The sequence below is a fragment of the Cervus canadensis genome, chromosome 10 (assembly GCF_019320065.1).
Source record: "Cervus canadensis isolate Bull #8, Minnesota chromosome 10, ASM1932006v1, whole genome shotgun sequence".
NCBI lineage: Eukaryota > Metazoa > Chordata > Mammalia > Artiodactyla > Cervidae > Cervus > Cervus canadensis.
The window spans coordinates 25070053-25087845 of record NC_057395.1 but is presented as its reverse complement, the minus strand read 5'-3'; the positions used below and the strand labels follow the sequence as shown (position 1 = coordinate 25087845).

General features: G+C 36.8%; 1 protein-coding gene across 8 annotated transcripts in view; it reads right to left on the bottom strand.

Moving 5' to 3' along the window:
• The window catches only part of MLLT10 (MLLT10 histone lysine methyltransferase DOT1L cofactor), a 224178-nt gene that overhangs the window by 18828 nt on the left and 187557 nt on the right, over positions 1-17793 (bottom strand). For all 8 annotated transcript variants that reach the window (XR_006271725.1, XR_006271726.1, XM_043480223.1 and 5 more), the window contains one exon: positions 12008-12186. Coding sequence is in view for 6 of the 8 variants with exons in the window: in XM_043480223.1 (XP_043336158.1) it covers positions 12008-12186 (179 nt within the window). In the remaining 2 variants the exon portion in view is untranslated. The remainder of the gene's footprint in view (positions 1-12007; positions 12187-17793) is intronic.

Sequence of the window (17793 nt, the reverse complement as noted above, 5' to 3'; positions counted from 1 at the left end):
CTGAAGATCACACTAGACACTTACCATGCATAGAATATATAAAATGTGTCAAAAATAGAAAGATAGGAAGACTTTTTTTTTTAAACCTCTTCAGAAGTTAACTGCTTGGGAATCGGCTACTCATAAAATAACTTAGAACAAGAAAAATCCAGAGACAAACAGAAGGACCAGATGTTACTAAAAACCCAGTTTAAAATATTGGGCACCTCACACTTAAAAATACCCTTTGCAGAGCCAATTTACTCTTACCCTAGACATAATTCTAAAAAGATCAACTAAGCATATAACAGATTAGAAGTGGAAAATTAATTAGAAAGAGGAAGAAAAAGTAATATTTTGAGACATTTTGTTGGCAGCAAGAAGTAACAGCTGACAGCAAGAGAGAGAAAAATATGAGCAAGAAAGCGTGCGCTCCTGAGTGCTGGCCGGGTCTGGCTCCGAGAGCATGGGCAGGAAGGGTCGCCGCACCTGCACCCCGCCTTCTGACTCTCTGTGCTAGCACGCTCATCCACTGGCTGAATCAAAACTGTTATCACACCAGCTGAACTGCTTTACTAGTTCCAATTATCAGTTTTATGGGTTTCCTTAGTCTCTTGATAAGAATCAAAGATCCTATTCTCTTTCAGGAAGGGTTCCTTCTGGCAAGGGCTTTATATTTATCCTTGTTAGCTTCAAATTTCTTGATGTACTCTCCAAATCATCATACTTTCTCAATCACACACTCCACCCACTACACTAACAGCTCAAAATGCAAAGCAGCACAGTGTAACTCATTTCCATAATGACTACCATCAGGAAGAGGATAAATCATCGTTAGCACAATTTCAAAGCAAGAAAGTATGGATTTTATAAAGATGGTAGGCAAAGGTAAAATTAATAATAAAAAAAATTAGAAATACATCCATTATCCCGAATGACAAATTTCCCTCAATTTTCTGAATGTTTAAAAATTACCAGGTAGTTTTTTAAATTACTGTATTTATCTAAATAAGGAATTTCCAAGAGAGATTAAAATTCAAGTCATTACTGTCATTTTTAGCAGGTAACATGAGCTAGCAAAGACTCTACAAATGTCTGACACTGGCCAACATTTCTGAAATGATATTTACAAAGGTTACTGCTGGAAACTCTTGATAACTCTGCAGGAAACTTAGAGCAAAGAAACTCCCAACATTTTACCTAAAAGATTCTACAACTTTTAGAAGCAATGAAGAAGGAAAAGCAAGAGAGACAACCTACACTGATGGGGGAATATAAATTGGTACAGCCACTGTGGAGAAAAGTATAGATCTTTAAAAACCAAAAAGAGAGCTGTCATATGATTCAGCAATCCCACTCCTGGGCATATATCTGGAGAAAACCCTAATTTGAAAAGATACATGCACCCCACTGTTCATAGCAGCACTATTTACAACAGCCAGGACATGGAAGCAATGTAAATGTCCATCAATGGATGAATGGACTACTACTCAGTCATAAAAAAGAATTAAATAATGCCATTTGCAGAAACATGGATACATCTTGAGATTACCATACTAGATGAAATAAAGCTAGACAGAGAAAGAGAAATGTCCTATGATATTGCTTATGTGTTAGTCTGCTCAGTCATGTTCAACTCTTTGGGACCCCATAGACTATAGCCCACCAGGCTGCTCTGTCCACAGAATTCTCCAGGCAAGAATACTGGAGTAGATACCATTGCCTTCTCCAGGGGATCCTTCTGACCCAGGGATCAAACCTGGTCTCCTGCATTAGAGACAGATTCTTTACTGTCTGAGCCACAAGGGAATTGATATCACTTATACGTGGAATAAAAAAAAAAAAAAAAAGATACAAATGAACTTATATACAAAATGGAGATATACCCACAGAAATAAATACCCACAGAAATAAATTTATGGTTACCAGAGGAGAAAGTGGGGGGGGGGGGATAAACTAGGGTTAACATATACATACTACTAATAGATTACCAACAAGGACATACTGTGTGGCACAGGGAGCTTCACTCAGTATTTTGAGATAACCTATAAGAAGAAAGAATCTGAAAAAGATTATATATACACACACACCACAATTGAATCATTCCGCTGTATACCTAAAATTAACTCAACACTGTAAATCAACTATACTTCAATTACCAAAAAAAAAGAAAGTGCTACTTGTTTTTGGAAGTAAGTACACACCTTATGGTATTTCAATTCTATCCTGCCCTGGAAAGGAGAATGTCTACTGTGGGCAAATGTGTTCTTGAGCCTGTTGGCACTATAAAGTATGTAAGCTGTTAAACACTGGGGAGGCTGAGTGAAAGTATCCATAATACACATGAACTCTGCACTGTTCCTGCAACTTTTCCATACACCTAAAATTATTTCAAAAAAAAAGCTAAAACAAAAAAGAATGTGATTGCAAAAAACTGGTTACTTGGCTTTATAGTATTTTGATGAAGTAATCTACTCAAAATGTAAAAAGAGATGTTAGTCAAGATTCACCTCCAAATATATGATCTTGGGTTTTTTCCCTCCCCAAGATTAATAATTGAAGGAACCACTTACACACAAGATGTTATACTATACCTATTCCAAGATCCCAGTAACAGTCTTAGTAAGGGTAATAATTATTTTACAAGATGGACCCAAGGCAAAGTAAAGTAAAAATAAACTTAATAATTACTGAGGTAAATCTAAGTCACACTGAAGCAAAATATGCTTAGGTATCCAAGGAGACCTGGGTTCAACCCTTGGGTCGTGAAGATCCCCTGGAGAAGGGAATGGTTCCAAAAGGGCAGACATGACTAAGTGACTTTCACTTTTTCACCCGAGAAAGGGAATACACTTAGCAAATTTAGACTACTGTGCTAAGCATCTAGAAAGACATGCAAGCCACTACCACGGTAGTATTTAAACTCAAAATCAAAGAAATTTAGTGTTTCCTAAGCAGACTGACATACCCTATTAAAATATTGACAAGGTTAAAATTACATTTCAGCTTGAAATTTCCTATTAATAGTTCACCTTTTATATTTCAAATGTCTGCTTATGACCACAGAGAAGTTTTTAAAAGAGTTGTAGAGTGAAGTGAATCTATCAAATTCCTAGGCACCTGGCTCATTCTAAAGGAGTTAGTTGTGGAGGGGGAAAATATCAGGCTAAATCTATTCAATTATCTGAGTGTCAGACTTAAAAGTGGGTATTGATAGTTTTTTTTTCCCCTCCCCACTGTTGGTAATGGCAGAATGATAAAGTATTAAGAAGTAAAATTAAGTTTGAAAGAGTAGTACCTATCAAAATTTCACCTTTGAAAAGTATCATAGCAATACATCATCTAGAAGTGAATATGAAACTTCATGCTTCAATCATATAGGAAGAGGTCACAGCAAGCATTTTTTAAATGCACAATTAACCTGTCAATAAACATTAAAGTCAAATGATTCAAACAAGCACTAAAACACAGTAGCTTCCTCTTCAAACTTTCCAACTCTGATTCCTGATTTAAAATTGCATTCTTCCAAAATATCATCAGCTTACTAAACAGTATTATTTTAAAAACTCCTACTTCATGTATACTCTTACAGGGAAAAACTTTTCATAATCACTGTATCTGCCATAAGCCAACTTATCGCACCTTGCTTGGGTGGAGCACTAAAGCTCTGTCTTTAAGCTCCATTTGTAAAAATGGAGACATGAAATAGTAACTACCCCCGAAGAATATTATGAGAAATTAAGTTAATGTATGGAAGGGCTGAGAAGAATGCACGACACACAGTAAGCACTCAAATTTTACTGTGCTATTTTAAAATTATTTTCCTAAGCTATTATGGCTTCCATCTTTTCCATTAATTTCATTAGAGAATATAAATTGCCAATTATATTCTGATATGAACATAGTTATATTTCAAAGAGCAAAACATTTCCCTGAGAAAAATTAGATAGTATTAATATTTCATTATGCAATGACATTTTAATCTATATATTTTATAATAATATAGCAATAACAGCGATACTGCAAATATACTGTAAGAATTCAAATATTTTAATGACAATTTACACACAATTTGTTTGACTACAAAGGTTTCCATGAAAAATTAGAGAACAATGGAAAGTTTCATATGTTCTCTAACTTAATTCTAACTTTGTACTGTAAAATGTACCCTGATAACAGACCCAATTCTGTGTCAGCTACCACCATTGGGCTTTAATACTCAGCGTGTGATGAGAGAAGAAACCAAGTGTGAACAACTTTCAGGTCCCATGAGTAGGCTGACTGTTAAAGCTGTCAGGTTCAATTGCATCATTCCACTTTATTCAATGCCCCAAACTGCTCCCTAATTGTTAGGAGCTTAACGTATTCAAAACCATTGTTTAGGCTAATGCTGAAATGCCCCACAATTGAGTTTCTACAAAGTCGTGGGAGGATTAAATTGTAGTTAAACCATCAATGAGCACTTATGATTGGACAACAGGACTGTACAAAATAACCACCAACTCTAAGCAGGTTTCTAATTGGTTAATATCTAATCAACATATCACTTATCTTTTGGAGGGAAAATTATTAAGTCCCTAAAGAGGCTATTGAAATAACTTAAGAATGGAAAAGATCTCATTCAACAGCTGTATGTAAAATGACTAAAATTCATCTATCTATAGTAATATGAAATTGTAAGTTTTAAAAGAAAAGTTTAACACTATTTTTAGTAAAGAAAGTGCTTCTGTACAATTTTCTCCTTGGCAATCAGGCTGTTTCTGTAACAGCTGAAATTCAAAATGTCCTATAACAACTGTAACATCAATGTAGTGACTATGAATTCCAAAGTACTTATGGTCTGCAAAGTACTTTTCTCACTTGAACTTCAAAATATACCTGAATTGCAGGTAGAATAAGCATTTAAAATATTCCATTTCATATATGAAAAAAAATTAAAACCCACAAATGTAAAGGATCTACCCACCACCACACTAGTAGTAGTAATGTTCCAGGAGCCTAGGATTTCTGACCCAACTTCTGCTATTTTGCATTGTGTCACACAAATAGAGTAAAATTCCTAACAACATCTTTTTTCGACAGAGACTCATCATCTATGTCCCTTAACCTCTTTGTCATCCAATAGTAAGAAATGTTAGAAAGCACTTTTAAAACCTTTACTGCTCAGAAAGATAACTCCTGTAAAATTTTAAGTCATGATGCAATTGTTTAAGACAGATGAAACTTTTATTCTGACCAATCAAGTCAGAGCTCCCTCAAAGACAGGTGAATCTGCCTGGGAAACCAAAGCATTTTCCAAACAAAATCAAAGTGTCCTACCAGACATTATTTGAAAGGAAACCAGAATTAGATCTACAATAACTCCCCAACACACACAAGCATACCACATATACACATGAAAGTTACAGTCCTCAAAGCAAAAGTCTCAAAGAAATCTGCAAAACATTATTCGCTAAGTTATACCTTTAAAATACTTCAATTTATCTGCATCTACTAAATATCACATAAATAAACCTTAAAAGTTGCTTCATTTAAATTACTTTTAAACTGTATCATTTGTATAATAGTAACATAGAGGAAACAAGAAACCATAATTATCTACCCAAAGACTGTATCCAAAAGCAAAACTCAGAATGCAAGATGTTAGAATACAATTATTTTCATTACATTCTGCCTTTAATTCTACTAAAGTAATCCTTCAAACAAAAGCACCTGCATTTCTCCCAAAGACAAAACAGAATGAACACAGAACTGGGAAATAGTGGAATTTGAAAGGCAAAATGAAAAATTAATGGCACACCTACAGAAACTAATTTATATCTCCACCTTGATACAACAAGAGCAGAACACACACCATTAAAAACATCACATGGAAAAAGGAAAAAAAAAAAAAATCACATGGACAGCAGTTCTTTCTTCCAATAAAGTTAAGAAACTGTAATTGTAACTATAATGTAATATACTGCTGATATCTGTGAAGGAATAATCACCCTAAAAACAAGTTTATGAAATAAAAGGATTTAACATCAAACAATATGAAACAAGGTTATCAAATATTTTTAAAGATTTTTTTTTCCCTTCAAATTAGGGGTGCTAAGCGTTAGACTTTTTCTTCCAAAATTTTAATAAGTGTCTCCTTTTTGCCCTATTAAAGGCAAAAATCTAGTCTCAGTTTTTAATTTCTATTAGTTTTTTCTGGTTTTATATCCCTGACCACTTGCCTGGAAACAATCCTGAAGACATCAAACAAAGCAAATAAAAGGCCTGCTTATCTTACTTAAAACCAAGGCCAGAAAGATCAAGAATGACCTCCGGATTTTTATCCTGCTGGCACCAAGACCATCACTAAAAATGACTACTTTCATAAAGTTTTTGGGAGGGAAAGGAGGAAAGTCAAAACACTGTTCAAATTTAACACCTCTATTCTCTGATTTTTATTTCTTTAAAATATTTGCTTCCTGCTGTGATGGTTTTCTCAATAACTGTGTAACAAGTCTTCTACAGTTGTATTTTACATATTAATAGTTTTAATTTACACACTTTAAAAGTGTGTAAGGACTACTCTTTTCACTTTTCAATCAACTACCTATAAAGAAACTCTAAATAAAAGGCTAAAATGGGGTTAATTAAACACACTGAATTGTATGATTTAAAAACATACAAGGCCTATATATAAACAGAAATAAACGTGTTGTTTTGGAAAGAAGATTAAATTACCAAGTGCATCACAATTTTAGGAGTTCTATCTAAATATTCAATTTATTCTAAATATTTCTGTATCCTTTCCTTTGCACATTGCCTAGAAAATTCACACTTTGTACATTCAAAACCAATACTATTGTCTCAGGCAGCTAAACTGAAGTAGTTTTGCACTCGATTCAACTCGGGGGTCAACCTGCCTCAGTTGCCTGGAGACTGATGGTTGCTAGAGCAGCACCAGCTAAGCCAGGCTAAATTCGCTCCGGCGTGAAGGCGGAAAGCGTTTACTGCTGGAGAGAAACATAGATGCAGCTGTCTCAGCATGTACCATGTGAGTCTCACTGGATGATCATATTTATAAGCTACGCATCTTACTGCAACAGGGAAAGAGGATAAACAGTGAAGATTTTAATTGGACTGAATCCTGGATTACTTGCAACTATGATTTCTTTGTTCTTCAGTTGAGTCATATGTTAAGTGGAATTTTCCCTCTAGCTATAAATTTCTCTTCACTACCACTTCCCCCACCCATCTCCCTAATGCCAACCCTCAAAACCACAAACATAATGAATGAGAAGAAATGAGATTTTTGCTTAATTCAGCCTGGAATTAACCAGAGAGTAATTAAAACAGACTTTTATAAAGAAAGGAAAGAAAAATGCACATTGAAAATGTTCATGTGAGACTCTTTCCAAGGATATAAAGCTATCAACAGCATATGGTTACACTTAATTAAAAGAGATAAAACTATTTATAAGAGCCATTCTCTCATTTATCCTTTCACCCTCTCTAACCCCAAACCCCTGTGATTATGCCTACCTCACCAAGGCTAGTAAAATGAGCTAGAGAAAAATTCTCCTAAACTAGTCAAACCCCCTTGCTCAGGTTGAGAAGTTCACCAAATTGTCAAAGACAATACCACTAATCGTGCCATTGTTTTTCTGTGCTAAACTATTGTTTATTCCAATTCTTGACCTCATTAAAATGGTGACTCTTTGCACATCACCATTACTTACTTTAAAGATAACAATGCTATGCTTTGATGAACAGATTACAGAATATGCTGGAAAAGCATAGGTATACTATACCCCAAAGGCCCATATAGTATCAATTATGCACACATACATAAAGCATGAATTTACAGCAACTCACAACTACTTAACTAGTTGCTTATAATTAGACATTTGTCTTTGCTAGAATTTTCTCAAAACATTGAGACTATTAGAGGCTTTGGGTAAAGTGAAAATAAAAATATTATAAGAGAATGTCAATAAATAAAACAAATAGGAATTTTAAATTATCACCTTTGAAGAAATCTGAGGGTTGAGGATGGGGAATGAGGGGTGGACTCGTGTGTGTGTGTGTGTGTGTGTGTGTGTGTGCACGCACACATGTGTGCATGCATACACCCATGAGAAACTTTGCCCATTTACTGTCCTATATATATAATTTGAGACTCTGATTTCTCTGCTTTTGACTCTAGGTCTTAGAGCATTCCTGTAGACTAGGGCACCTATAAGTTCTAGATATAAAATGAAGAAAAAGATTAAACATATGCAAAATCACCAACACAGTCACCACCACTTACGATTTTATAAACATTCCTTCTTATCCACTAGGAACAAACCATATAAATATATAAGGACTTAAAAGAATCATTCATTCTCAATCCTTTATTCTTCTGTACTGTTTTAAAAAAAAATTAGACCGTAGATGTTCATATATTACTTCTGTCATTTTAAAATTATAAAAGGAATTTTTTAAACCACCTAAGTCCAAAATTGATTCATCCTTTGTAAGTCCTTAAGCCTCTTATCCTTACCCATCAGAAGGCAGACAAAACGAAACCACAATCACAGAAAACTAACCAAACTGATCACATGGACCACAACCTTGTCTAACTCAATGAAACTATGAGCCATGCCACGTAGAGCCACCCAAAACAGACAGGTCATAGTGGAGACTTTTGACAAAACGTGGTCCACTGGAGAAGGGAATGGCAAAGCACTTTAGCATTCTTGCCTTAAGAACCCTATAAACAGTATGAAAAGGCAAAAAGATAAAACACTGAAAGATGAATTCCCCAGGTTGGTAGGTGACCAATGTGCTACTACTGGAGAAGAGTGGAGAAATAACTCCAGAAAGAATGAAGAGACAGAGCCAAAGCAAAAACAACGCCCAGTTGTGGATGTGACTGGTGATGGAAGTCAAATCCAACGCTGTAAAGAACAATACTGCATAGGAATCTGGGATATTAGGTCCATGAATCAAGGCAAATTAGAAGTGGTCAAATAGGAGATGGCAAGAGTGAACATCAACATTTTAGAAATCAGTGAACTAAAATGGACTGGAATGGGAAAATCTACCTCAGATGACAATTATACCTACTACTGTGGGCAAGAATCCCTTAGAAGAAATGGAGTAGCCCTCATAATCAACAAAAAAGTCCAAAATATAGTACTTCTGTGCTGTCTCAAATACGACAGAATGATCTGTCTTTCCAAGGCAAACCATTCAGTATCACAGTAATCCAAGTCTATGCCCCAACCATTAACGCTGAAGAAGCTGAAGTTGAATGGTTCTATGAAGACCTACAAGACTTTCTAGAACTAACACCCAAAAAAGATGTCTTTTTCATCATAGGGGACTGGAATGCAAAACTAGGAAGTCGAGAGATACCTGGAGTAACAGGCAGTTGGGAGTACAAAGTGAAGCAGGGCAAAGGCTAACAATTCTGCCAAGAGAACGCACTAGTCATAGCAAACACCCTCTTCCAACAACACAAAAGACAACTCTACACATGGACATCACCAGATGGTCAATATTGAAATCATATTGATTATGTTCTTTGCAGCTGAAGATGGAGAAGCTCTTACACAGTCAGCAAAAACAAGACCGGGAGCTGACTGTGGCTCAGATCATGAAGTTCTTATTGCCAAATTCAGACTTAAAGTGAAGAGTAGGGAAAACCACTAGACCATTTAGCTATGACCTAGATCCCTTACGATTACACAGGGGAAGTGACAAATAGATTGAAGGGATTAGATCTGTTAAAGAGTGACTGAAGAACTATGGATGGAGGTTCATAACACTTTATGGGAAGCAGTGAGCAAGACCCATCCCCAAGAAGAAATGCAAAAAGGCAAAATGTTGTCTGAGGAGGCATTACAAATAGCTGAGAAAAGAAGAGAAGCTAAAGGCAAAGGAGAAAAGGAAAGATCTACCCATCTGAATGCAGAGTTCCAAAGAATAGCAAAGAGAGATAAGAAAGCCTTCCTCAGTGATCAATGCAAAGAAATAGAGGGAAACAATAAAATGAGAAGGACTCAAGATTTGTTCAGGATTATCAGAGACACCAACGAAACATTTCATGCAAAGATGAGCACAATAAAGGACAGAAATGGTATGGACCTAACAGAAGCAGAAGATACTAAGAAGAGGTGGCAAGAATACACAGAAGAAATCTATACAAAAAAGATCTTTATGACCCAGACAACCACGATGGTATGATCACTCACCTCAAGCCAGACATCCTGGAATGTGAAGTCAAGTGGGCCTTAGGAAGCACCACTACAAACAAAGCTAGTGGAGGTGATGGAATTTCAGTTGAGCTATTTCAAATCCTAAAAGATGATGCTATGAAAGTGCTGCACTCAATATGCCAGCGAATTTGGAAAACTCAGCAGTGGCCACAGGACTGGAAAAGGTCAGTTTTCATTCCAATCCCAAAGAAAGGCAATGCCAAAGAAAGCTCAAACTACCACACAACTGCACTCATCTCACACACTAGCAAAATAATGCTAGCATTACTTTCAAAATTTTCCAAGCCAGGCTTCAATAGTACATGAACCAAGAACTTCCAGATGTTAAAGCTGGATTTAGAAAAGGGAGAGGAACCAGAGAATTGCCAACATCCACTGGATCACCAAAAAAGCGAGAGAGTTCCAGAAAAACATCTACTTCTGCTTTACTGAATACACCAAAGCCTTTGACTGTGTGGATCACAATAAACTGTGGAAAATTCTTAAAGGAGATAGGAATACCAGACCACCTGTCTCCTGAGAAATCTGTATGCAGGTCAAGAGCCAACACAACCAGACATGGAACCACAATGGACTAGTTCGAAATTGGGAAAGAAGTACGTCAAGGCTGTATACTGTCACCCTGTTTATTTAACATATATTCAGAGTACATCATGCAAAATGCCAGGCTGGATGAAGCACAAGCTGGAATCAAGATGGCAGTGAAAAATAGCAATAACCTCAGATATGCAGATGACACCACCCTTATGACAGAAAGCGAAGAGGAACTAAAGAGCCTCTTGATGAAAGTGAAAGAGGGGAGTGAAAAAGCTTGCTTGAAACTCAACATTAAAAAAATGAAGAACTTGGCATCTGGTCCCATCCCTTTGTGGCAAATAGATGGGCAAACAATGGAAACAGTGACAGACTTTTATTTTCTTGGCTCCAATATCACTGCAGATGGTGACTGAAGCCATGAAATTAAAAGATGCTTGCTCCTTGGAAGAAAAGCTATGGCCAACCTAGAGAACATGTTAAAAAGAAGAGATATTACTTTGCCGACAGAGGCCCATACAGTCAAAGATATGGTTTTTCCAGTAGTCATGTATGAATGTGAGAGTTGGACTATAGAGAAAGCTGAGTGCGAAGAACTGATGCTTTTGAACTGTGGTGTTGGAGACTCTTGAGAGTCTCCTGGACTGCAAGGAGATCCAACCAGTCCATCCTAAAGGAAATCAGTCCTGGGTGTTCATTGCAAGGACTGATGTTGAAGCTGAAACTCCAAAACTTTGGCCACCTGATGGGAAGAACTGATTCATTGGAAAAGACCCTAATACTGGGAAAGACTGAAGGTACGAGGAGAAGGGGACGACAGAGGATGAGATGGTTGGATGACATCACTGACTTGATGGATGCAAGTCTGAGCAAGCCCTGGGAGTTGGATGGACAGGGAGGCCTGGCGAGCTGAAGTCCATTGGGTCGCAGAGTCGAACATGACTGAGCAGCTGAACTGAACTTGTAAGTCCTCCTTTTAAGAGAAAGAAGAAAAGCTGCCCCCAAATTACTATTTCACATCATTAGGACAAAATCAGAAATGCAGAAGTCTAAAAGAATCAGTTGGTGCCAACATCAGTTTGTGCTCTCATGAATATCAAGTAAAAATGTGTGTTATTTCCACTCATGTCAATACAGGTTGAGACATTTTATAACTTCCTACAGGAAGTCCTATTTCATTTCTCTCTTACAATGAAACAGTTTCAAAAATAACAAAACGATCCACATTACTTTGTAACATTGCAATAATTTACCTGAGTTGCAGCAACAGCAGAGGGTGCAGATGACCCAGCTGACGGGGAGAGAGCGCCCACTTGCTGTAAATGCCCAGAAGGTTGCTGAGGTAAATGAGAACTGGAGACAGGAGTACTCGATCCTGAGCCAGATACTACATTTGGAAATGATACTGCTACATCATTGCTGTTATAAATACCTATAAAGGAAAAAAAAGGTCTTATTTAAATATTTTATAACTTGGCAGTCAAATCTGTCACAGAAACGCAATATTAATCAATACGTTAGAGTACCCATATTTCCTCCTGATCCTTCCGACAATGATAAATCTTACTGGTTTATAAAAAAAAAAAAAAAAAAAACGAATAAAAACTGACTTAAAACTGACTTTTCATAAAGCACTTGTTTTAAAGACATTTTTTACACATCAATGATGGTTTGTTAAGAGACAGAGATCACCTCAGGAGGTGCTTTGTAAAAATAATAATAAGGATTTTAGGAATTCCTAAAAGAAATGACATGTTTGTTAAACTGCAAAATGAAGAAATTAGACTATATAAAAATCACTTGGTAAACCTTTCAAAAATGCAGATAGTTAGGACCCAGAACTCATGAATTGAGAAGGTCTGAAATGGTAGGAGACTCTTTCTTAGGAAGAACATCCAGATTACAGTGCAGAAAATAAAACGGAACAAGACTAGACATTCCAAAAACAGTAAAAAGCCTGATGCCATTTGTGGATACCCACTCAGTGAGAATAAAGAGTACCGGTGGATTCTGTAGACATTCGAGAGGTAAATAAACAGGACTTTATGACTGACTGGATGGAATATCTAAGTAGGAGTCAGGGTGGCCAGGGACGTGGAATACTAGGTGTTGGACGCATTCAGTTCAGAGAACACAGAAAAAGACTTATAAAGCCTTGAAAGCATTTTCAGTGGCACCACAGGGGTAAAAGCCAGAAAGAAAGCGCAGAAGCAATCCAGTCTAGAAAAGTGGATGGGAAGAGGAGAGAGAGAAAATGCACAAAAGTTAAGAGGAAACAAAGAGTTACTTTAAAAAGTGCTCTGTGGGTTTCTTTTAAAAAGATGCGAGTTCATGTTCTTATACTGATGACTGGAGTCCAAGGAGAGGTTCCTTAAGGATAAAGGTTAAGAGACAGGAATCTCTATAAACCAGTGGGCTCTCAATCAGGGGTGATTTTGCTCCACAGGAGACTTGACAATGTCTGGAGATATTTTTGGTTGTGAAAACCAGGAGGCGCTACTGGCATCTGGTAGGTGTGTGCACACAGAATGGTGTGTTCGGGCTCAGTCATTTAGTCCTGTCACGACTCTTTGCGACTGCATGAACTGTAAGCCCACCAGGCTCCTCTGTCCATGGTGTTTTCCAGGCAAGAATACTGGAGAAGGTAGGCATTTCCTCCTCTAGGGGTAATTGCCAGGGGATGCTGCTAAACATCTCACAATGAACTAGACAGCTCCTCACAACTAAGAATTATCTGGCCCCTGGAGTCAACAGCAAAAGAAGCTGAGAAATCTTGTAATAAACCAGGGCTCCTAGAAGGGTGGGAGGGAATAAGACCCTAAGAACCTAACACAGAGGAGAAAGCAGGGAAAAAAAGAACCTCAGCAGGCTGTATTAAAAACAAAAAACAAAACAGTGAGAAAACACAGCCCTTGAAGGCAATAATTAGTTATCTATAATGACAGTACAACTTACTTTGTTTCTAAAGAATACAAATACTATTAACTCATAATATATAAAAGTACCTATAATCTTCAAACAAGGGGAATAAAAAAAATTGGGACTTTTTAAAGTTCTTACAACTATAATTGAGGCTCCTAAGATCCTTTTTATATCTACTATTTCTCCAGAAAAAAAAAAAAAAAGATAATTTATTCACTCAACAAACGCATTCATTTCCACAAACATCTGAGAGCTCACTGTTTACCAGACATTATTCTAAGCCCTAGAGATACAAAGCCATTCAAGATATGTGGTCTCTGCCTTCAAGAAGCTTAGCGGAAAAAAGAGACAAATACAAAAGATTGTGAAGAGCACTATGATAGAGACATCCTCAGGAGGCTGGGAGTGCAGAAAGAGGGGTATCTGACTCAGACCTGGAGGGAGAGACTGTGGGTGAGAACGGTACCTTTAAAGCTCATTCCTAAAGAAGCTGCAGGACAGAGGAGAAGGGCCGTCTGAGGAAGAAACATGCCACAGAGCAGGTTCCAAGAGCTCATATGTGCCACTCATGCAGCTTAAGCAGAAATGAGGCTAAAAAATAAGCAGGCATCAAGAACAGTAAAAATTAATGTGTTAAAAATTTAGAGACAATAGGAAGTCACTGAAGGACTGTAAGCAGAAGTTTGGTGTGATCAGATTTGTGTTTCAGCAAAACATAAACCACAGGCACAAAGCTGAGAAGTGCCTGGGAAAGAGGTTGAAATAGAGATTGAGAAGGCTGTTAAGGGCTGCTACAGTAATACTGATGAGCAAAAATATTATTTTTTTAAAAAACTGAAAGCAACAGCAGCAAAGAGACATTACAAAAATAACATTCACAGGACTGGAAACTAATTAGATTTGAAGAATAAAAAAAAGAGAAAAGAGTCAAGAATGACTCTTAAGCACCAGTAAGTGGGTGTGAGAGTGGTAAACACCATTCACTGAAGCAGGAACAGCAACCGAGAGCACCCAGCACTTGTTACTACTGTAGGTCACTGTGCTAGCACAACAGACCAATGAAGTACTATTACTCCCATTTTACATATGAGCAAACAAGTTTAAGGAACTGAACTAACCCGTTTAGTGACCTAGTCGATGGCAGAACCAAGAGTCAAACTCATACAGCCATCGGACTTCACAACTGAAACCACTTCCTAAGTACATGTTTGAGGTTCAGGTTGAACATCACAGTCTTTGAGATGCCTGTGGGACACAAAACTCCTAGACGGTCTAGAAGAGAATGTGGGGAGTCTGAAGCTTAGCAGAAAAATCAGGTCTAGAGACACAAGGATGTCAGGATGTCAGGTCTAGAGATACAGGAATCAGAAGGATGACAAAGATAGAATAAGTAAACGTGAAAACTCAAAAAGGCTTTCTGCTGGCCTGCTAACTATAGTTCATATTTAGACACATAGAAACTTCACATTAAAAAACCTAGATTTTCTTCTGAAAAACCTGAAGTTCTGTTCACACTGTTACTGTATTCTGAAACAGCAACAAGCCACTGGAGCTCTAGACGGGGCACTGATTCTTTAATCCACCTGAGCCTCTCCATTCATTATTCATCACCTTTTCCTCACTCATTTATGTCATTTACCTGGCTCCATTAAGTAACTGGTAACAACAACCTGTGATATGGAAACTGGTCAAAGGCAAGGAATAGAAAAATGAGATCACCCGGAGAAGTTCTCAGTGTGATCAAGAAAACAAGATTAAAGACAGGACCCTAGGGAATGTTACCATTTAAAGGGTAATTTTAACATTCAACAACTATTGAGGTACTAATTATTTAAAAAGGCACTGAAGACAGCAAAGAGCACAAAGGAATTCTTCCTTCCAAGAATTCACAGTCTCACAGCAGAGCTAGTAAGTGCTCATAAGCCACTAGACACAGGAGGGAAACACCTAGTACCAGAAGAAGGTCATATCAGATGAAAAAGTTCAGAGGAACAGAGTGGGGTAGAAGAGTTCCAAAGAGAAGTACTTGAACTCAAAATTTAAGTTTTAGGGTAAAAATACCTTAAAAGGTAGAGCGCTTTTTTTAAACATCAAAAAGCATAGTATACATGGAATCTCCAGTTACCAAATCTAAAACACAAAAGTGAGCTGGAGGCAGAAGGCTGAAATCACAAGAGCACAAGTTTTCGCCTGAGACAAAAGTACGGGCTCTCCCGACCATGTGATCTCAACTTTCTGAGCCTCTATAGTGTTCTTTTCTATAAAACCAAGATCATAGCTACCTTAAAGGTTTTTATTTGAGAATATCCATGTAAAGTCTCTAACAATGCCTAAAACACAGTTAACTTTAAGTCAGGAAAGTAATGTATTTTAATTGTCAGGTCCTCTAAAGTCCCTGTTGTTATTGCTTAGTTGCATTTGACTCTTAGAATTCCTTGGATTGTAGCCCACCAAGCTCCTCCATGGGCTTTCCCAAGCCAGAATCCTGGAGTGGGTTGCCATTTCCTTCTCCAGGGGATCTTCCTATCCCAGGGATTGAAACCATGCCTCTTGCATTGGCAGGCAGATTCTTTACCACTGAGCCACCATGGAAGCCCCAAATGTGTCCACTACACTTTAAAAACTACAAATACCATTATCACTGCAATGGTATATCATCAAAGTATAATACCAAAAAGCAAAACTGTGGTGTTTGAGGACCTTCAATATCTAAACTTAAGTCTGTTTTTATTCTGCATTAAAATGCACTTGGAGAAGGCAATGGCACCCCACTCCAGTACTCTTGCCTGAAGAATCCCATGGACAGAGGAGCCTGGTAGGCTGCAGTCCATGGGGTCGCACAGAGTCGGACACGACTGAAGCGACTTAGCAGCAGCAGCATGTACTTAAATGGGAAACTGCACAGCTAAACACGCAGCAATCACACTTTGAAACTAGTGCTCAGGTTACTGCAATAAAATGGAACAAATCAAAATTTTCCTTTCTTATCAAATCAGGGAAGCATGGAATTCTGAATCGTTTTCTGAAAATTAAGCTCACTTGCTCACCTCAACTCTCTCATACATCACGTATTATGGTTCAACACATTCACTAAGACCTCTAGATCTTTTTTCAGAAAGCAAATGATCTTCTTTAGATTGTTCTGTACTTGTTTTCTGTTTCACTTCACTCTATTTCCATCTTTTACAAGCTATATGCTATTTTAATCCAAATCAAGGTGACATTCATCAAACTAAATAGACCTGAACCCAGCAATGCACAAACTCTAGGAAAATACCCTGAAATTCACCTGTTCAAGATAGAGTAGAAACAAAGATGCAGAATGACAGAGAGAGTGGCAGTAACATACTGATTCATTTATCCATCCAAGAAATATTTATTTCATATGTGCTAAAATATAGCCACTATGCTAGGAGCAGGGAATAAAGCAGGGAACAAGACAGAAAAGATCTCTGCTCTCCAAGAATATACAAACTAATCAGGGAGGCAGACATTAAAACAAACACATGACTATAAACTGTGCCAAGTGCCCTGATGGAAGAGAAAAGGGTGCCATGAGAGTGAAAAATTAAGCAGAAAAAATTGGTCTGAAGAAATGATATACCAAGACCTAAAGGCTAGGCAGATACTTGTTAACTGAACAAAGAGTGAAGGAGAAAAGCTTGTTCAAAAGACAACACATACTCATTATTAATCATTTTAAATAAATGTGAAAGGAAAAAAACACTTTTTATATATTTTTAAAAACATTAATTTATATATTTAATATATTAATATACTATAATGTATAATATATATAATATAATGTTTTAAATGTTGAATATATTTATATATTTAATTTAATTTGTATAATTATGTTAATATAATTATATATAAGTATAATTTGTATGTTTAATATAATATTGATTTATATATTAAAAATATTTTTATATATTTTCAAACTTTTTAGTGCATAGCTTATGGATTTGCTGTATACAGCTGCCTATATACTGGATAGAGAATTTTAATCCTTTTATTAACTTACCATACACAGTATTTCATTATAAAATATTTCAAAATGTTTTATATCATTTTGATATCAATTGAATATTTCAGAGTTGACCTGATTTTACAATAT